At 30.5% G+C, this 23283-nt stretch overlaps 1 protein-coding gene across 2 annotated transcripts; it reads right to left on the reverse strand.

Moving 5' to 3' along the window:
• Positions 1–5919: 5919 nt before the first annotated feature.
• LOC137807781 (ABC transporter A family member 7-like) lies at positions 5920–21002 on the reverse strand. Of its 2 annotated transcripts, XM_068608568.1 has the most exons (18): positions 20831–21002; positions 20352–20745; positions 20181–20266; positions 19601–19742; positions 18931–19050; positions 18734–18858; positions 17826–17984; positions 12290–12452; positions 12089–12214; positions 11899–11982; positions 10984–11339; positions 10097–10297; positions 9715–9824; positions 9541–9625; positions 7046–7174; positions 6844–6949; positions 6613–6701; positions 5920–6353 (listed from the first exon to the last, which is right to left on the reverse strand). In XM_068608568.1, the coding sequence occupies exons 1-18, from the start codon at positions 20900–20902 to the stop codon at positions 6054–6056; spliced, it is 2847 nt and encodes a 948-aa protein (XP_068464669.1). In that variant the 5' UTR covers positions 20903–21002; the 3' UTR covers positions 5920–6053. The 2 variants fall into 2 exon arrangements, with proteins under 2 accessions (XP_068464669.1, XP_068464668.1); XM_068608567.1 differs by having other exon boundaries at positions 12089–12452; positions 20831–20996.
• Between the last annotated feature and the right edge of the window lie 2281 nt (positions 21003–23283).

A 23283-nucleotide genomic window follows, 5' to 3' on the forward strand; every position in this document is an offset into this window, starting at 1 on the left:
TGTTGCATTTGATGCTTATACTAATTGAATTGGTCTTAAATACAAATTTAAAAATAGATTTGAGCAGTTGGGGATTTAGTGTGCAACTTCTATTAAGCTGGGGGTTTTGGGGTATTCTTTGTCCCATATTTGTTCAACACCTAAGCTTTGGACTCCTAATTTGTTCAACGCATCTCAAATCCACTCAGCATATTTTTTTCCTATACCCAAGTATATTAAAATTACTTATTTGAGGGTGCTCTCGACTTCAAATTTGCTCAGTGAAATTTTCTTGTGCTAAGCAGATTTGATTGTAGGTTTTCGGGTGCTCTCTTCCAGAAATATGCTAAAAAAAAATTTCTTGCGTTAAACATATTTCCCCTAAGCTTAAGCCCCAGTTACATGGGCTCGAGCCATTTTGACAATATTTGTCTTTGTTGCTTAACTACCTTTTTGTTTGTTTTTTATAGGTCATAAAATTAAATTAAATCTTTATTTGAAAATTTATTATTTTGTAAATTATAAGTGATTACAACTTTCTAATGTCAATATTTTTTAATCAATTTCATGCAACATATGTGTTTAAAATAAGTAAATTTAACATTTACCAAAATGTAAGGAACATACTAGTTATATATTCAATTGATTTGCAAACTGATTACATGGTAGATATGATATTGTATGATGAAACTTGTATGAAGTATGAAATTAATATAATACATGTGGGATAATGTATGAGATTTTATTTGATGGTACATTAAGAATGAAAAAACTATGTTTTAACAAATATATATCCTCTAACTCCACTAATGATATAAGTCACAAAGAGTAAGATATCAGGTTTTGAGAAGCTCATAAGAGAGTTCATATACATTGTGACCCATTGTAGATACACCGTATTAGATTTTAGAACTTATCCTGATCCTTGATGTATGAATTAAATATGTATGAATTAGATGTTAGTCTCTGGTAGGGGCATACTTAATGAGTCTTCCGGAAGACGATGAATCTATGTGTAGTCAATATGATTGAAATGAAATCAAAGTACTTAGGATTAAAAGGTGATCAAGGTACTATGATTGCAAATGGATCTATGTGTAGACAATATGATTAAAATGAAATCAAAGTATGATGGATTGAAATGAAATTCAATGATTGTGATTAAAAATAGATCTATGTGTGGTCTATATATAAATGAAAATGATGCAATTGATATTAAAATTTTATATTACAACATTTGAAAGAATTCTTATTGATGACTAATCTGATTTTTCTTTTCTTTCATGTATTAGTATGTTATGAAATTTATTTTCATTAACTTGCCCTTATTTTTTCTATGTTGTGAACTACGATGACAATATACGAGCAGATGCTAATACAAAAGTTTTAGAAAAAAATATTTTAGACTTTAATTTTATAAATATTTATATTTTATAAGTTTTATTCATTAATTAAAAATATTTTAAAAAACTCTTAAGTTTTATACAACTATGTGTAGAATTGTATTGTAGTAAGCATTGTGTAGGATGTTAGGATGTTATAATAATGGCAAAACTACTACTACTATATTAAAATAATAAATTAATTTGATTCACTTTAATAATAATTATATATCAATGACTGCATTAATATTATTTAATACATTTTTTACGGTAAGGGGTTACAAGCAATATTATCTTCTAAAACTTAACATTTTTTAATTTAAAAAATGTATGAGTTAAATTTTTGTAAAACTCTTTTAACTAATTTTGAGTGAAACCTCTTTAGTTATAGATGAATGTTTTTGTAATTAATTATTATTATTCACCAATAAATTATCAATTAAATGTATAAATTGTATATTAAATAGTATTAAAGCAATTATTAAAATACAATTATTATTTAAGTGAATCATCTTAGTTTATTATTATTAATTTATTATTCTTAGTTGTATCACCATCCTTATCTTCTAAAACTTAGCATTTATAATTTGAAATTTCTGTTTTAAGTACTTTAAAATAATCATCTTTATGTATAATTAAAATATATTTTATTATGAGAATTAATTATTATTTTTAATGTAAAATCCTTCTAACTAGTCTTTAGTGAAACTCTATTGGAATATTATAAAAATATAATTTTTTTTATAGTTTTCTTTCTTTTTCTTAAAATAAAAAATATACAAAATGTAAAGCTCTTATAATAATCCATGTAAATTTGTTATTTTTTTATTATTAAAATACATCACTATGTATATGATTATAACTATTTAAAAGATACAGTTTCAAACGAAGTTATTATTTATATATCAATATATAATAAGAAATATTCACTTTAATAATATATAAACTATTTTTCTATGTTACTTTTAATAATATTTTAAGTTACAGTACGAAATTTACAATGAAAAATACCGATATAAAAAATGAAAAAAAAACATAATAGAACAAAAGAAAAAGAAAACTAAAATATGAAAAAATAATCTCACATATATTTAAAAAAAAGGTATTATTCACATTCTATCCAATTAAGTTCTAAGTATTTAAAATATTAAATTCTATATAATTATTAGTTTTATTGATGAATGATAAATAATATATTTAGTTGTTTTGTTTTTATATAAAAAAAAATTATAGAAAACAAAAAATAATAATATATAATTATAAAAAAAAATTATAAAACAACATAATAAAAAATGGATATGATATGTTTACATTTATGTTAGTAAATTACTAATTAAAAGATGTATGCCGTGTTTTTGTATGTTTCAAGAAAAAAATAATATTAATAGGAGTGGTTATATAAAAAAACATATTAATAGTCAATGGTTAGACAAAGATGTGGTGACTTATAATGTATTTGTTGAGATATACATATTTACCTCTAAGATTTGGATAATTTATTTATATTTTTATATTTTCTTAATTTTAAAATATAATTAAAGATAAAATATTAATATAAAAATATATATATATATATATATATATATATATACTTAAAAAAATTCTTATTAAATATTTATGAAACAAATAATTTAAGTTTATTATATATATATATATATATAAATAAATAAAGTAATAAATTAAATGTTATAAAGTGGGAAAAAGTACCTACAAGTTGTGTTTTTAATATTATAAAATAAATAAAATAGATAATAAATATAGATTCAAGCACCTGCTTAAATTGCACTATACAACTTCATTTGCTTAAGTTTTTATTTGCCAGAAAATAAGATAAAGTAAGAAAATAGTAACATACTATTTTTTTTCATTAATTACTATTAAAGTGTGTTTATTGGCCTGTCATTATGAATGAAAAATGGTATGGTGTTTCTTTAAATATTTGTTTCTTAGTTCTTGCATATATGAGTTTATGTCCTTATATATTTCTGGCATCTTTATTGTCTTTATTGTAAATTAATTCATTCACATGATTTGTAAATCCATTCAAAATATATAGTTTCATATTTTATAAATCCTTTAAAATTTAAATTACAAAATTTTAATAAAAAAGTATTTTAAAAAATAATTTCATCCTTACAAAATCTTCTAAAATTTGCATGACTTTTTTAGTAAGAATCTTTTAAATTCACAGTTGAATATACTCCTGAATTACCTTAACTTCTACCTTCTGATTTGTTTTCCCTGTGAAATTAGTGGTTTAAACGGGTATTCAAATAAAAGAAAACAATGATCAGAGTGTGACATTAAATTGATACCAAAAATGAAATCATGGTGCAATGCAATCATGAATGTGACTTCATGTCACTTACTATTTTTTGTTTTTTTATGATCAGAGTGAAACAACTGTTTAAGGGATGCAATTAATACAATACAAATAGAATCCCAAGCATGATGACCACACTTGCATTTTACCACAGTATTGAAGGCTTACGTGTATAATAGACAATATATTGAAATAGTTATTTTGGTGTTTAATTGTTTTTATTTGAACATCGATTTCTACAATTCAGTAGTTGAAATTGGATTTGAGTTTGTATATTAGATTATACAAATTGGTTTGTTTTTGTCATTTACAAATGGAATTATACAATCTGATATATAATCTAGATCTGATTTCAATTATTAGATTGTATAAGTCAGTATTTAAAATAATAAAGAATCCAATATATTACTAAAATTATATTTAATATTTAAAATTATATGGAGGTGCGGAAAGGAGCAACTAGGGTGCAAAGAGAATTTTCCAAAAAAGAATAATCCAATAGGTGGATTGCAATTGTTCACGCGTTTGAATTTTGTTATTCAACACTCTTTAGACAAACATAGTATTTTTTAACACTTTCATTTCTCCTAAACCATCCCATTAACAAATGATTTTATTGTTATAAAATAATTTTAGAGAATTAAATTTTTAGCATAAATGGTGTATAATATTATTAATAAGTACATACCAATTATTTCTTAGTTTACAATACTATCAGAGCAAATAAACATCCTTGTTTGGGGTTGAGGAAAAGACTTAAGAAAATGAAAATGAAAATTGTTTAGATTAAGAAAAAAAGAATAGAAAGTAAAATAATTTTCTTTATTATTAATAACTTTATGTCTTATCTTTAATTATTTTAATATTGTATTTAAATTCGTATTATTATTATTATTATTATAAAAATATATTATTAAAAGTTGTAATAATTAAATATTTCTTCTAATTTATATATTGTGTATCTCCTCATATTTTTTCCATGGTTCATCAATTTCTTAGTCTGAATACAAAGACATTAATGTGACAGTTGACAGAAGTTTAAGTATGTTTTTTAAATGGGTTTAGATATTTCACACAATAAGTATTTATACAACTTAAAAAGGAAATTCATAGTTAAGGTTGTTTTTAAAACAATAAATAAGACAAAACATTTAAATTGATTCTCGTATAAATGATTAGGTGAACTTCGAATTTACTTGGCATAAATAAGAAACTATTATCTCATCAACCTCGGTAGTACCAAGAATTGGGATGCAAAAAAGGACAATTTCTTCTTAAACCATATCAATTTCAAATGCATTCGTTTTTTAAATGAAAAAAAAAATTACCTTAAATAAAAATAAGATGTAGATAAAAAAAAAGTACTTTTGGAATTTTTTTAGAATTCATTTCTGAATTTGGATTTCCAAAACATATTTTTAAATTTCAGAAATTCTTTTTCAGAACGCATTTTGTGTTTGAGATTTTCTTTTAAAAAATACATTTTTAGAACAAAATTTTGAATCCCGAAAATTCTTTTCCAGAATGATTTTTCAGATTGTGTTCTGATTTTTTTTTTCAAAATGTATTTTTGGTATTTTTAATTTTCTTTTCCGAAATAAAATTTTGACTTTTAAATTATACTTTTTGAATTCCAGATTTTCTAATCCAAATAAGAGAATAATTTTGAAAATTTTAAAAATGATAAGATTTATGTTGAAATTGATATAGTGCAGGAAAAACTAATAAGTGCAACATAGATATGAATATATTTTACGTTTGGGTTTTTTAATATTATAGTTTTAGATTATTTAGTATGTTTTCACACATTTCTTAATACATTAATATTAAAATTAATAAAATAGTTTATTAAATTTTTAATTGAATAAATATTGTTTTGAAAATATTAAACTAGTTAAATTTTATACGCAAATAATAATTATATTACCTCCATTCAACACATATGCTATACATGTACAATAAAATATTACATCCCTAATATATACCATTCTATAACATAATTTTTAATAATCAAAACCATTAAAATCATAGAATAGATCATTTATAAATGTATTCATATATATGTTAAGTTAAATTAAAACTTTATACAACACAGCTATTTGGAATTATAAGATTAAGTAATTAAAATTCAGTTTTTTTTAGAAAATAAATCATTGAAATTAAAATTTGTTTTGCTAGTTTGACCAATATGCATAATTTTCCTCTCAAGGAAAACATTTTCATTTTGTTGAACAATTTAGAAAGAAAAAAAAAACTTGTTCATCCGCAGCTATATATAATTTCCAGGCTTATGCTATAATACTTACCAGCAGCATGGAGAAGCAGTTTGTTCATTTATTTGTTTCCGAGCAGTTTATTTTGTATGACAATTATGACAAGGTATCAAATGCCTGAGAGTCACGTGCTACCTTAATGAATACATCTTCCAATGTGGTGTCAACTAAACCCCATGCAGAAACAGTGAACTTTCTCTTTGCAGCATCAACAGCTTGGAACACATCTGATATTCTAACATCCTCTTTTGGCAGCTCAAACTTCTGAGTACCAGAGAGATGGTATATCTTATTAGCATTTGGGGTGAGTTTCTGCACCATGTTCTCCACATCTTTTTCATGCTCCGACGATGTTGTCACTGTGAACACGTATGTTCTTCCATATCTTGCTTTAAGCTATGAGAAACCAACAGAAATAGCTAGTGTTATAAGAAAATCAAAGTCTACAGCAATCTGCATTTCCTACGTTACACTTAAAGAATAAACACTAAAAAGTATTTGAATAGTTACAATCAAAGCTGCCTCCATGAATCATGTAACGAAAAATGAAAGTAAAATGCCTTGCGCAGTCTATGGGTTTCCTATAAATTGCATGGATTTAACAGATTTATTTTGCAAAAATTGAAGCAGCAAATTATTTGAGAACCAATTTTACCTCCTTCGCATTTCCTACACACTGCAAGCTGCCATTTACAAATATGCCCAATCGATCACACAAGGCCTCTGCCTCTTCCATGGAATGTGCTGAGAACATCAACCAATATTTGTCAATATATATGAAGAAAGATAATGTTATTGTGAGACAAAAACAAGTTGAGCATTCTATATCATTTACAACAAGCAGAGTAATCTGAAAATCAAAATCCATAGAAGAGTGAGAGAATACTGGTGAGAATGATTGCACGGTTCTGTTTTGCATGCTTGACAACATTCCATAAGCTTTTTCTTGAGGCAGGGTCTAACCCGGAACTTGGTTCATCCATGTAAACAACCTTAACAAAAAAATTTGCCCATACAGAATTAAGGAAACATGACTTCAATCTTCTTCAAAGAAAAATTATCAGAATGGATTGATATCTAAAACATACTTTAGGATCCCCAATCAATGAAATTGCAACACTAAGCCTCCTCTTCATCCCTCCACTGTACTTTCCAACTTGTTTATCAGCAACTCCTCCGTGAAAAAGGTTTAAACCCTTCAAAGAGTCCTCTACTGCCTGCAGAAATAGATTGGTAGCTAAATTTACTCAAGCTTTTTGTTTAGACAAAGAGAAAGATATAAGGTTATTGTTTAAATTTAGAAAGTTAAGATTGAGATATTTTTAGTATTTGAATTTTGTTATATTTTTGTTCTATACATATAGAGTTCATAAGTAAAATATGGTTCAAGCTCGTCAACATAATACATCTCTTACCCTTCTAAAATATATTTTCTAACCATAAAAACAAAGTGGTAACAAGAGCAATCTTGGGAGGGACTTTCGCAAGATTGAGTGAGTCTACGCATGATTCCTAAACCTACACACAAACCTAATATTGTTTGATCAAATCTAAAGGTTCATCAATTCCAATTGCACTTTCATTGTTTGACGCTAAATACTATCACCAATGGGCTATTACAATTGAAGCCTATCTTGATGCTTGCGATCAATAGGAAGTTGTTGAAGGTCTGTATGAAGCTCCAATCTTATGAGATAAATTATAATCCAGCGATTGCTCAAAGTCAAAATTCAGAAAGAGAGGGAGTACAAAAAGTCAAAAGCAAGAGCAACTTTGTTTGCAGGAGTACAATCCACTATGTTGATCAGAAAAATGTTGCTAAAAAATATCCAATGAGAATTGGGAGTTTTGAAGCAAGAGTACGATAGAAATGAAAAGATGAAAGGGATGCAAGTGTTGAACTAGATCCGAGAATTTGAGATAGAAATAATGAAGGAATCACAAACAACTAAGAAATACTCCAACAAGCTTCGTGGCACACTAAACAATGTAAGATTCCTTGGTAATGAATTTTCAGATGATGATAGAATATCAAGCATTACTCTAGCATAGTTGTTGAATGCACCACATGCACAAGAACGAAGGAGGCTTATGACGAAAGAAAGATCGGTAGAGGAAGGTTTCCAAGCCAACAACTAAAAAGGTAGCAAATACAACCAAACCAACAATACCTGTGTCATTTTGCCTTGTGCCTATTGCAAGAAAACAATCACTCACATAACAAGTGTTGGTAGAGGTCAAATGTGAAATGCCAAAGTGTAGGCTGTTGGGACACATGAAGCAGATATGCCAGCATCAACATCAACAATAAGTTTGTTAAGGTTGCGAAGGACAAATAAGAAGAGGGAAAACTCTTTGCAACATCATGCTTTACAACCAATAAATCCAAAAAAAATTGACTTGTAGATAGTGGTTAAACCACATAACTTCTGACCAAAAGTTCTTGAAAGAGCTCATAGAATCTATAATTTCTAAAGAATTTGGAACGAAGTATATATTGCCGTGTAGAAACAATTGCAATTAAAATTCATTTGGGTCTCAATTTAATTTCTAATGTCATATATGTTCTTGAAACTAATTAAAATCTGTTAGGTTCAACTCAATTATTAAAGAAATATTATAAAATGTCTTTTAAATACAAATTTTGTACAATTAAAAATGCAAGCAAGTTAGAACTGTTCAAAGTTATATGAAAGACACAAGTTTTGTTTTAGAATTGATAAAAGGGAATTAACTATAAATAAAGAAGATATAAAAGAATGATTAAAATCAAAAGAACATCATGAAGATATGTATTATAAATTTTAATTACTATATACCTTATATATTAAATATATTTATCTATTATAAATTTTAGTTATTTGAAAAAAAAAATCATCTTGTGTATTGCACAAAATAAACTACTAGAGTTTAAATATTTAGAAAGCAAATAGGCACAAGGACTGGCCTTTGACTATCCTAAAACAATCCTAAAAGTACGGCATGCACTTTAGGAGGTAAAATGTATAAATCTTAACCACACACACATATATGTGTGTGTGATATTTAGATGATGACACCTCATTTAAATTGCCACACAAATTTTCATAGAAGCTTGATAACTTAAATATATGTAATGTGACTAAATGAGGTGTCATGATATGAACCATTCATTAGTATATATGGTTAAGATTTATGCACTTTAACTCCTAATTTGCAAGCTGAACTTTAAAGGAGGTGTCATGATCTGAATTTTCATTGATATATACGATTAAGATCTGTGCACTTTACCTCCTATAATTGATATTACATGCTGCACTTTAGAGGATCCCACTCCTTCTAATTGACATTTTGGGAATTATAATATAAGAGTAGTGCAACTAAATACTCTGTAAGTCCTAAATAATAATAATAATAATAATAATCTTATTGTAATAACAACATAATTTCTCTCAAATTAACTTACTTGCGTTAAGACTGAGCAACTAAGATATTTAAGTCTGCCATAAAAAAGTTGGTGCTCTCTAATAATTGACATGTCTAAATAATAATAATAATAATTATAAAATAATCTTATTATAATAAGAACATAAAATTAACTTACTTGCGTTAAGACTGAGCCTCTAAGATTTTTAAGTCTGCCATAAAAAAGGAGGTGCTCTCTACCTGTCAACCTGTCCCACAGCAAGCTACATATTGAGAAATAACAAGTTAAAAAAAAATTCACTTGTTATAAGTTTGATTGTAGAGGGAAAAAATAGAGGAATTTCCAGCTTACTCATGCTGTGGGCATACACCCATGGTAGTATATATTCCATCCATTTGAGTTCTTATGTCCAAGCCTTGAACAAATGCCGTACCAGAGGTTGGTTTTGTGAGACCAATCATCTATAAACACTGAAAAGCTCATTACATTTATGACTTCAAGAGAAAAAAAAATAATGAATTTAGCCCATTAGAGGGTTGGTTTTGTAAGACCAATCATCTATAAACACAGAAAAGCTCATTATATTTATGACTTCAAGAGAAAAAAATAATGAATTTAACCCATCAGAGGTCTATTGGTAAGGTGGTTTTAAACTGAACAGAACCTTTTTGCATTTATTTTGGGAATGCAAGCAAATTCCAATGTACATATCAGTTGGACAATTATAACTGACCATGTTGATAAAAGAGGTCTTCCCAGCTCCATTGGGACCAAGCATACCAAAGCATTCCCCTTGAGGCACAGAAAGGAACAACCCTCTTACTGCAAATTTATCTGGATTTCCATCCCTCCCGGGATAGACTTTTTTTAGATCATCACTTAAAATTGCATGATTAATAGTTGGTTCAAGTAGCAGCTCCTCCACCTTCTCCTTCTGAAGAGAAAAAGAAGAAAACTATTAACACTTTATGCATGCAACTCAGTCTCAACATATGGAGTGCATCAGTACAACCAAACTTGTAACACATACATGAATGATACATGAGTTCTTTAAGTGAAAATACAAGATTTTATTTTGTGTGCATCAGTTACATTTACGAGACAAATACAATCTTTATTGTGTGTATAATAGTATTATCATGGTTCAAATCTAAGACCTTGTACAATCTATCCACCAATTGAGACAAGTTATTTGGTTCTCTACAAAATCTGCAACTAATTAAAGTTCCACCTACTTTACAAAGTTTTTGAAATATTTTGTGGAGTTATGAAAAGATATTATTGAGTTATGAGAAGTTATCAAACATTGTAGTTGTAATTATGAAAATTAAGATATAGGAGATATTGTAATCATTATTCTAGGGAGGTAGAGCTCTATATATACTCTCTTGTACTGGTTTACTATCAATGAATCAATTTTCATCTCCCAAGTGTTCAAGTATTTTCAAGTTTGTGCAACACAATACTATATGTTACTGAGGTGGCCCAGTTACATCAATTTCTAAAAACTAATATATGAAAGGCACCTCTTGATAGACCTTAGTTTCCTCAATTTAATAATCCAGGTGAACACATAATGTAAGTACATTATAAATTTATTTAATATGAAATAATATTCACCTCTTGGATGACATCAGGTTTCTCCATTTGAGAGAATACTTTTGACACCTGCATTTGGGTATCAAGCTTTTTGAAAGAAGATTTTTTCTGAAATCCTTTCAAGAAGAAAAGAGGATTTTTTCTACTTCCTGCCGATAAAACTTGGTCAATGTAGAAGGCAGCAAGAAGTATCACCATCCACTCAGCAAACATGATAATTAAGACCTCTTTCATGCCATTAGTGCTTTCACTCAGATTATGCCACTTCATACCACCAGTCCCCGATGTATGCCCTAGAAGGGAAAATTGTGCTAACTCATATAACCCACGGTATAAAGCAAACCCAGGATACAACTCCATAAGAATTATCCACCCTCCTGAAGAAATATCACAGAAAATCAATAGGCTAGAATATTAGAAACTTACAACAAGTACACATTTAATTCATAAACATGACTAATTTGAAATCTTAGTTATAAGTTATAATGACAAATTTGCAGTATAAGTGATCCCATCAGTCCATTATTTACACTTCATAGATAACAAAAACAATATCTGAATTCGGTATTGAAACAGGAGATTTCCTCCCAATTCAACTATGCAGCTTCAAATGCTAAATCATTATTCTGTTAGGAACAATTGGAGATTTCATAGACTCACAATATGACCAAAACATGGATACAGTGGAGGACATCCCTCATTTCATAAGCTAAATTTTGAGGTTAAGTTGGGATGACAAATAACATAGTGATGCCTTAGCATCCTCATTTCTAACATAAAAAAAAAGTCAACAATGTAAGCAAGTCATTTAGATAATCTGGCCATTGTACCCCCAAGGATCCCATATAGAGAATCTTTTAGAGATGCACATAAAATTATGTATGAAAACCAATAGAATAACCTGAAATGGATATGATTCACCGACCATTAACTTACTTGGAAATGATGTATTTTGAACAAAGAATTGGAAAAGAAAGCCACCTAATAACCCGGTTCCAAAGACACCTATATACGCAGTTACTGCAATTATCAAGAACACCAGTTAATAATTACTAATTAGATCTAGGAAAAGAAAATAGTAATTATTATGAACTACATAAACTAATAAAAGTGGCTATTATGAAACCTGTAGCAGTCTTGACATTTGAAAACATGGAAGCCACCAAAAATGCTAGCGCAATTTGTAAGTTTATATAGATAAAATAAAATACAAATTGGATGCTGTACTCATTGATTGTGAAGAATTTTAATCCTGAAAATAAAGTCAAAAGCATTAAAGAAAATGGGAAAATCCAAAGAGGAATCAATTCAATAGTTATATTCTTACCTAAAAGTGAGCCAAATATCACAAAGCACAACATGTAGATTATTGATGTGACAAGAAAATAACCATATGAAATCATCCAATATGGCCCATCACCAAGACCATGCATTTTCATCATGATTCTTAATTTTTGTTGCCTCTCATATACTAGTGATGTCAAAATAACCTACACAAACATAGAGAGCTTATCAAATTGAACATTTAAATGTATTATAGATGGAAAGATCTAAGAGTACAGATATTCCATTTTCAACATAAAGCATTTATCATTTACGAGGGTTGATGTAAAGGTATCAAAGCAAAGAAAAAGACTTACATATGGTTTATATTGACATGGGAAAGGCATGTTGCTTATGAGAAATACTGCAAAAAGGCTCTAAGGTGATTGCCTTAATTATATTCAAACCATACAAGACATATACGATGGGGTCACTATTGGTGTAAGAACACTAGAAAAAGGTGTTATATGGGCTCAAGCAATATTACTTATGAGAAATATTGCAAAAAAGATATGAGGTGATTGCATTACTTATATTCAAACCATACAAGACCTTTTTATTTCATTAATTCGTTGCTGATAAAAAAAAAACCATACAAGACATATATGATGGGGTAACTATTGGTGTAAGAACAATAAAAAAGGTGTTGTATGGGTTCAAGCAATCTCCCTATGCTTGATTTTGGCAATTCTCTTAGGCCATGGTTTATGTGGGTTACATACAAAGTCAAGGAGATCGTACCCTCTTCATAAAACATTTGCATGGTGGCAAGCTGACACTACCTTTGATCTTTGTGGATTATATGATTATTGTAAGGAATGACGATGGTGAAAAACAAATGTTAAAGGAGAAATTGGCAACTCAATTTAAGTTAAAAAGATCTTCGAAGATTGAAATACTTCTTAGGGATTGAAGATGTTTATTCAAAACTGGTCATCTTCATAACTCAAAGAAAATGTCCTTGACTTCCTCCTTAAAGAAACTAGCAAGTTGGGATGCAAAGTTGTTGGAACTCCCATTTAACAAAACCAAATTGGAAATGAAGAAAGAAGTCCATTTGTAGATAAAGTCCAACATCATAGACTTGTGGGTAAACTCATTCATATATCTCATACTTGACCTGACATTACCTATGTTGTTAGTGTGATCAGTCAATTCATGCATGACCCTTAAGAGAGAGACATGCAATTCGTCAATAGAATTCTTCAATACTTAATAGTTAGCCCAAGAAGAGGATTATTTTTAAGAGAAAGGGAAAATTATCACTTGAAGCATGCACATATGTGATTATGTTGGATCAGTTGTTGACAAAAGATCCATGGCAGGATTATATGTTCTTGAGAGGAAACTTGGTGACATGGAGGAGTAAGAAACAAAGTGTTCAAGTGCAAAAACTGAATACAGATCTATGGTCTAAGGGATATGTGAGTTGTGGAAGAAATCTTGTTCGCATCTACCACCGGTCGCTGTCGCTTGCACTCGCCGCTGATCGTTACCACTCGCCAACCGCATCACTCTCGCTCATAAGTTCTCCCTGTTTTTCTTTTCTTTGTTCTGCTCTACTCTTCTACTGTTGGGTGAGTGCCTTGTTTTACAATGGCAGCAAGTGACGGTGCAAGAAAAGGAAGTGGAAGGATGTTAGGAAAACAAAAGACTATAACATTGATGATCTTGCTTATGATGATGAATGGATTGTGAAGGATAATGAAGAAAAATCATGTTTAGATGCTTCACATAAAGACGTCTTAGTCAAAGTTGGAGAAGTTGAAGATGCTAGTAGAGGTGTTGTTTGTGCACCTATGGATGATTTAGAGGTTCTTCCAATTGTTGATGATGAAGGTCATGGAGAGATAACATTAATGAAAATGAAGATCTTGTGGAGTCTAAAGGAGGACAATGATTATCCTGCAATTAATATAAAGGATTTCTTTGGATAGTTTACTTGTATTAAACATTTATGAATTTATTAGTTGTTTTATGCATGAATATATATCAATTATGAACTTGTTTTTAGTTGTGTTTTGTATTGAATATTATTTTTTATATACTAGTAACTCTTACAAGTCAAGTTACGATCCTCGAGTTATGATCTCTTATCTCCTTTTTTATCCTCTTACAATCCTCAAGTTTAACCACATTGTTTGAGATGATCAATAGTACCATCAAGACCATATTTGATAGCAAAAATTCACCTACAACCAACAACAAATCTCCCAGAAGGTAAAGGAACGAGTTCCCAAGTTTCATTATTCTAAAGTACACTCATTTCATAAAGCATGGCCTGACGTCAATCAGGATAGGCTAAGGCATCACCTACAAATTTAGATAGAAGAAAAGCAAGTATAAAAAGGTTGAGTTAGTCTATGATAGCCAATGTTATCACTTTTCAGTTATGGCGGCACCATGGCGGAAGGCAGTGGTGGATTTTCTGACCACCGCCAACACAAGGTGATGGCAATGCAGTTTTCCCATGGTGGCCGCATTTGGCATTTCAGGTGCTAACAGGAAACGGAAATATCCAAAAAGATGGTGGCAGCGACGCAAGGTGAGCTAGTGCAGTGGTAGCGATGACGGCGCACACTATGAGGCAGCGAAAAAAGAAGGGACTGTTGTGTGCAGCGCATGAAGAAGATAGAAGACCCTAAACCTAATTTTGAAAAAACCCTAATATGTTTGGGCCTCTTGCCTATTTCAACTTTTAATTAATAAAACCCTAAAACCCTAATTAATCAAATATTATTTTTCTTTGGACCACAATGCTTTCGCCATAACCCATTATGGTTTTCGTTATAACTTTGTAAAGGATTTTTGGGATCTCCGATATGATCCGTTATCTGATATCGATAACACTGATGATAACTCAAAGTAGGATAATGTGAAGAGGGATTACAGGTACGACGTATACCTTTACATATGGCAATGGAAAGATCAGGTTCAACTATCGGAACCGGGGGGAGTGGAGGCGTTGGCACCAGAAGAGTTGGTGGAGGCGGTGAATCTGTAGGTGCAGTAGGCACAACAAGAAGATCACAAACAACAAAAATATTAACTTGATTAGATGAAGACACAATCAAGGGAACAAGTGAGACGACTAATAGATATTAAGTTAAATGGAGATCGAGGGACATAAAAAACATTATCAATAGATAAAGAAGGAAAAAGATTAATGGTACTAACACCATGCAATGATACCATAGATCCATTGGTCATGATAACCGAAGGTAAATAACCTGTAGTAGATAGGGAAGAGAAAAAAAAATTATTACCAGGAATGTGATTTGTGGCACTTGAGTTTAGAACCTAAGGGCCAAGGGAAGTAGAGTAAGTGAAGCCAGCAAAAGATGTACTTGTGAGTGCAACAGGAAGAGTAGAAATAAAGATCTAACGGTCCTCATACCATTTGAGAAATTCATTGAAAATAGCAGGTTGTTCTGATTATCATATGAAGGAGGACCCACAATGGACGTTTGTGAGGGAGCAGTTTGGAGAAGAGGCATAATGGCACCAGAAGAAGTCATAGATGACAAGGGCAGATCCAATTGTCGGCCAATTGGCGACAACGACAGCTCCGGCTCTAGCAGCAAGAAGGCAGTGGGGCGACGGCTGGAAAACACCAGTGATCTCTCCAGAAAAAATTGAACCCTAACCATATACTCTAGATACAATATTAAAAATAAGATAAATCTCTTGTGTATATTGAACAGATAAGGTTATTTTTATATAGAGAAAATACATACAGAAAACCTGGGCTAAGCCCATTACATAGATAAAAATATTTAACAATATCTAATAATATATAATAATATCTAACAGACCAAAACTTCATTAAGAAATTAGATAGCGAGCTTGTCAAGAGAGCATATGTATGATCAGGAAGTTAGTTGGAAAATGTTCTTACTAAGGAACTACCTACAAAACAATAGCTGGGAATGATAAGTTCACTAAGGACCTTGATTGCCCTAATGCAAAAGGTTGCAATCACAACTCATTGAGCTTGATAAGGAAGAGGTTATTGATATATAGTGGAAGCCAAGAGTGATGATGAAGATAATTCTTGTTTTTCCTTTAACACGATTAAAGGTGTGGAAGGAACAACCTCTATAAGAATACATGGGCAACTGGAACAAAAAACATTAAAAATCCTCATGAACAATGGAAGCACCCATGATTTCTTGGACTATGATTTTGCAAGAGGTTTGGAAGGAAGGATAATGGGATCGAATTGTCAACAATGGAGGTAGCTTGAGAAAGAAGCTTAAACTTTGACCCAAGACACCAAATAAATGTCAATTGATGGAATCTAAGAAGTTACAATCTGAAGATTGTAGTAGGGCAACTGCTGATGTTGCAACTAGTAAAGTGTAGGGACAAACCAATTCAGTGTTTTTTGTTCACAAAAAGGTATTGATTGTATGAGCAAGTACGTAAATTTTGTGGCCTTGCACGTCCATATTCAGCATCAACACATGTTCAACATTTCTTGAATCAAATTTATAGGCTGCAAGGTGCATCAATGGAGATAATCAACTATAGGAATCCTCTTTTTGTGAGTAGTTTTTCGAAGGAATTCTTTAAAACTCTAGGGAGGGATTGTACAGAAATTATCTTCCTCTTACCATCCTTCATGAGCTCTTGTATAGGGAAAAACCATCCCAATTAATTTGGTGGTAGATTCACTTCACATAATATTTGTAGCAAGGAAAGCAATGGTGAGGGTTCTTAAACATCATTTACATCATGTTTTTCAAGGTCCAATAGAGAATTTCATATTGACGAGTGGGTGTTTTTCAAGCTTCCAGCAAGAAGCTTTCGTAAACTTGCTCCTAATACCTACAAAATTTTGGAAAACATAGTCCAACTGCCTACAAGTTACAACATTCTAAAAGATCTCAATGCCACTCGACATTTCATGTTGCAAGAAACCTCTGTTAAACAGCGGCATCCTGCCATTGACTGCCGACCCATACCTAGTACTATATTTCCTGAAAATTTCTCAACAAACGCATGCAAAGGAAGAAGGGTCATATCATCACAACAATTTTGATGCATTGGCCAGTTTACCTAATGCGGAGGCTACATGGGTTCTTGTATTCAATTTTCAGCAATCACCCCCTCCCGTTTGAAACGCAAGACCCTTGAGGGCAAGATCTTTTTTGGGGGAGGGGGTATTGTAAATAAAGAAAAGATGTCAATTAGTCAGTCAGCTAGTTAGATTGGATGTTATGGCTATTGGGTAGCAGCCTATAAATAAGGTAGCGTTGTTGTATTTTAGACAGACTAAATATAAAATGAGATTGAATGATAATAACAGAAGTGTAGTGCACAGTTGTTTGGTCTCTTTGTTCCTCTCATCTTTCCTCCCTCAATTTGGTTCTCTTTCCCCACCTAAATTCTTTATCATATTTCAAAAGTTAAAATTAGCTAATAGCAACTAAATATGCAATAAATGATGGTATCATCCTCATATTGCTGTTAACTTCTCTTAGTTGTTATAGACAACTCAATTCATAGCTCATATGTATAGATATATCTTCACCTACAGGAAAAAGTTGCAAGATGACCCATGTAAAGAACAGAGTGCCCACAATAGAAGATATGTCAAGCCTAAAGATGGTCTCGGGCTTTGGCATTTCCTTTACAAACTCAAAAATTATTTTGGCTCCGGGTCCAAGCATAAACTGCAGGTAGGAATTGGAAATCTGCATGCATATATAATAATGTCAGATGCCTATTATAACCTGTCAAAGACCAAATACTATTAAAATAAAAACAATGGAAAAATGTGTATTTCTTGAAATTACCATCATTACGTTAGATCAATAAAATTTACTGAAGAAATTGTTTCGAAATTTTCAATACAGATACAACCAGTGCATTATGAACATAGTTCCACTTCTTTTATTCAAATCATGCATTTTAAAAAAATGTAACGGTTAAGCAATTGTTTTCTTCTTTAGAATGTATGCAGTTCCTTAGTCCAAATGTATTCTATCAATAATGAATCAAATGTGTTTTGATTTTAAAACTAATACTATTGTTGGTAAGCCAACATAGTTGGAGTCACGGTAGGTCATACTACTTTGAAAAGGACTACTACCTATAAAGGAGTTGACCAGAAAGGCTGAGTGAAGAATCCTAGAGTGAAGCCACAATGAAATTGCCTCTTAGCAAGCAGAGATTCAAGACTGACTAGAGAAGTGGCCTAAGTAATGCCTTATAATGTATGGGAAGTCCTAACCTTATAAGTAGATTTTGTGGTGTTGAATTAGACTTTAAGTTCAAATTCTAAGAACTATGATAAAGAAAAATTTTAAGACCATTACAAGCTAGCAAGTTGCACATTTTTTTAATTTTATAAGCTGAGATTAAGCTTTCTGTTTCATTATATTGAATCAATGGTTAGGATAACTGCAAAGAGGATGAAGCAATTAAAACAAGTTATACATACCAGATTTACAGAGCGAGGAATCCGCAACAATGCATTAGCAGTAAATCCTCTGTCTTGATTGTAGGTTGAGTTGTACCATATACTGACATTATATCTATTCCCATTTGAATTTAGAAAATCAAAAGCTGCCAAAATAATAAAAATAAGTATTGTCTTCCACAAATTGCATGAATTGAAATATAATGGTAGTTAAGTACCTGAAACTATCTCATTGACTTGTCCCTCTGAGTTACCTCTTTGATAACCTTTGTATAGCTCACTGTTGATCTCATAAGAACTATTACGCCATAAATTTATAGCCTGAGCACATGTGATCTCTAGATTCAGGGGAAATAAATACAATTAGTAAAAATACTCTGCATGTCAGATGCAGGCCCTAGTCAACTCTAGAGATAAATAAGATTGTGTATATAAAGCGCCAGTTTACTCCATGCAACAAATATTCAAATAATTTCTGTGAGCATTTATTTGAAAAAACTGATCATAAGATTATTATTATCATTGTGCAACTGTTTCAAATGCATCATGAAGGTTGCAGTTGTGGTTTTATACTGAACTTTACACATTTTTTATTACCCATTTGATGGTTCCCCAAGCTTTTCCAAAATCATGGAAGGTTCAAGCAAATAGCTATATGAATAAAATAAATAAAAACACTACCCCCACCCTCTCCAAAAGAAAAAAAAGAGATGCAAAACATAAGAACATATGATACCTACATCTGCACAATCCGAGGGAACCATCAAGAGTGGCACAATGGATTGCAAATTGACATTATAAAATAGCCATGAAGCGTGCACAGAAATGCCTAACGATTTAATTTCCTGTTAACACAAGGTACACCGACAATACAAGGATGTTCCATACCATTGTTTGTTCCTATCGTCGAGGGGAAGGAGAGTCCAGAATTCTCTGTTCCTGTGCAGTTTGTTTGTAAATAATAAATGGGGAGATCCGAAGTTAAAGCAGGTTCAATAAAATTGTTCCTCCCAGGTTTTGATTCAGATCCCTATATCAATATCATTTTTACACCAACAAACATCACACACAAAAAAACACTTAAATTAAGAATAAATAATACATAATACTTACATTAACAGTTTACTCTGTCATCCAATCACAAAATAAATTTGTTTATAAATTTCTAATCACTTGACAATGTAAAAGCTCTTATTGGTTATCAGAGTAAAACCTTCCACACTAACAGAAGATGTTTGTAAATCTCTAAAATTAAAAAAATCAGTGTAAACAGTACATAATGCACCAATTGTGTGACATCATCAATCAATCAAAAACCGCCACACATGGAAACTTTGCTGATTTTTCAACAATTATCTTGAACGTCACTTCTAGCATGCTTCCTTATTGATATACAGTGTAAAACTCTTCATATTCTTCGAGGCATAGGAATTATTAAACTAAACTGAAAATTATACAACAAACTCACCAGTACATTCACGGCCAAACCAGCAAATAAATTACCATCAAACTCACTTATACGCAGGGCACTCCCAAACATCTTCTCAGACACGCCTGTAAATAAATGAATAAACACGTCATGAAAGAAAATCAGCAATAGAGCGAGAAACACAATGTGAACGGATCCATTACACCATACTTTGCGCAAAGGAGTGATTCTCTGCGGTGAAGAGCAGAGAAAGAGGACACGAGTCGGTTCTCCTGCACGATACATCGGGCAAATCGAAAAAGGGAAGAAAACCGGTTCGCACGGCCCGGTTCGGGGGAGCCGGAAGTTGCAAGAGCGGTGGCCATTCGACGGGGTTGGGAATGGAGCACAGGGCGGCTTGAAAGGAATTGGAATACTGGACCCCGCACCGCTTCTCTGAGTCAGGGCACCGAGAGATTTCGGTTCTGTTGTCGGCACACGCGCAGCCGCATTTGAAGATGCTTTTATCGAATTGCGTGTCGAATAAGAGTTGGAGCACGAAAAGCAACAAGCATAGCACCACCGGGAACAGAATCAGCCGAACGTTGGTTTTCACGTTCCGTTTCTTTGAAAGATGAGAAAATTAAACATCAAGGTGATTTCATGCAATGGAGTAATGATCGAAAGTAAAAAGGAGAAGCGAGTGGAACCTGGAAGGTAAAGTTCTTGCGAAGAAGCGCGTTTGCTTGAGTGGAGAAGTGCGCGGGAGCAGAATTTGCCATTTGTTTTGTGTGTGAACAGTGGAGACTGAGTAATGGAAGCGTGTCTGTTTCTGTCTCACTGTGTCACACTGTCAGTGCCTGTCTTTGTTGGGAGGCAAATTCGACAATGACATGCATACAGTTGCATACGTATGTACAAGTGAACGCTTGGTATCTAAGCTCAATTATCCTTCCATTTCTTTTTATTTAATTAAATATGTTTTTGTTGGGTTTTAAGTGGATATTTAATCTAAGATATTTTTTAAATATTATAACATTTTTTTTTCTTTGGTCCTACTGTATCACATAAATTTATTCTAAATAAATTTTATTTTGAAATTTTAAGTAAATTTATAAGATTTGGAGAGTTCTTTATATTTACTAGTGGAGGGCGATTTTTATTATAAATTTATACATATCTATATTGTATACAAAATATTTGTATAAATGTGTAAATAATTCAATTGGTATTCATTTTCAATTTTTCTATTAACAAGAAGAAGTGGATTTTTAATAAATATATTTATTAAATTATAATAATAATTAAGTAAATTTATATTAATTTAAGTCAAAAATATATAACTTCGACGAAATATATAACACGTCATCCATATTTCTTGAGTTTTAAAAAGTTATATAAAAATTAATATAATGTATTTATGAGTTATTAATAATTATTAATGTATAATATATAATAAAAAATTGATTAAATATTAAAAGAGTTATAAATGTATATATTTTATTTTAAGGGAAGGTTCTCATCATATCATATGAATAGTGTTTTATTTTCTTTTTTAATAAATTAAATTATTCTTCTCCTATTTAGGTTATTATTCGTTTTCTATTTGTAGCATTTAGTTTTGAAGTTTTTCTTTATTAGTTTAATCTATATTTATATATAAAAGACATTCCTTTATAACTGTTTTTTTTCTATTAATTTTTCTCTTATATTTATTTTATTGTTTTATCTTGGATATTTTAGTTATTTTATTATTTTTTAAACATTTAATAAATAACTAATTAATTTTATAATTAATTAAAAAAATTCTTTTAAAACAAAACTAATATTCTATTATTTTATAAAAAAAGCATTTACCAATCTTAATTTTTTTTTAAATGTGAAGCAGTTTATTAAAAGTTTTGTTTTGAATCTTAGTTTTGTATGTAAAGTAGTTTTTTCTCATATTTTAAAAATCATAGTTGTTATTATTTCTTATCATTTGGTTTTTTATTCTTTATTTGCAAAAAAATATGAATAAATGATAACAACGGTTTCTTCATCGATGACTCAATTTGTGAGTGTGACATCCGTCAATAGTCTTTAACGGACGACCATCTTCGAATGTCTCACGTAAGTGATCTGGATGGAGATATGAACGAGAAGCAAATCAACTTATTTTTCTTAACTCCAATTACATCTTTCTTCACAAATCACCTATTATTATCATCACAAATGTTGCATCGAAACTTCTCCAAATTCGCCAATAGAATTTTGAGTCTATAATGGAACGGGAATGGGTTCGTTCCATTATAGAAAAACGATTATTACAGAAGGTTGGGTCTTTGTAGCTTAGATTTGCAATGGTAACATGTTGTTTGTCCCGCCTTTGACAACCAGATCTTTAAAGTCATTGTTTGGAGGTGGTGCTCACATTCTCTTATTGACACGTTTGTTTTTTATTCTTCTTTATCAAATTGATCATTCTTTCATTATTTTTAAGTCTCATTCCATTAAATTAAGAATTATTAATAAATATAAAATATTGAATTATTTTTTCTTTATTATTATAACAATATTATGACTTTGAAAATGTTAATGATAAAAATAAAAAATACGGATACAGAGACGTATGTGTTTCCGTTAGTATTGATAAATATATTTTATGATTTAAATTAATTAATATAATTATGATTAATATTTATTCATTAAATTATGCCCAGAGAAGTAACGGCAAGCAAGTAAACTTGAAAGAGAAAAAAATAAATCAAAGAGAAAATGAGAAACACGAATGGTGCATCAACAGCGAGAAAAGGAGCAGGTGTCAAATGCAAAAATGACAATTTATTTTTACTTAAATTCAAAAAATCAAATTCAATACTGTTTCGTGGCAAGCAATTGTCCAATGAAAAATAATGAAATGACAATTTGATTTATAATCACTCCACCTTTGGCAATCGCTCTGTGACAAATGGAATATCTATTTTCATATATCTATTAACAACTAATATTTATGAAAAAGAAGTATGGTGCCACGTGCATGAAAACAAAAAAAAAAAAGACAAAAAGACAAAATTGAAAAAAATACAATGTTGAGTTGGCTTTCACGAACTTCTCTTCATTATAAGGCAAAAATGACATTTACTTTTCACATATTTACTTTTTACATATATATTTTTTTCTT

This window comes from Phaseolus vulgaris, chromosome 3 (assembly GCF_000499845.2).
Source record: "Phaseolus vulgaris cultivar G19833 chromosome 3, P. vulgaris v2.0, whole genome shotgun sequence".
Classification (NCBI taxonomy): Eukaryota; Viridiplantae; Streptophyta; class Magnoliopsida; order Fabales; family Fabaceae; genus Phaseolus; species Phaseolus vulgaris.

What these genes read in the sequence shown, in the direction of transcription:
- LOC137807781 (XM_068608567.1), bottom strand. Translation starts at nt 20,902, where the DNA reads ATGGCAAATTCTGCTCCCGCGCACTTCTCCACTCAAGCAAACGCGCTT. An exon ending in TCATCTTGCAACTTTTTCCT is followed by an intron (nt 12,453 to 17,825) that starts GTAGGTGAAGAT and finishes ATGTTTGTGTAG; the next exon opens with GTTATTTTGACATCACTAGT. An exon ending in AAATGTCAAGACTGCTACAG is followed by an intron (nt 11,983 to 12,088) that starts GTTTCATAATAG and finishes TGATAATTGCAG; the next exon opens with TAACTGCGTATATAGGTGTC.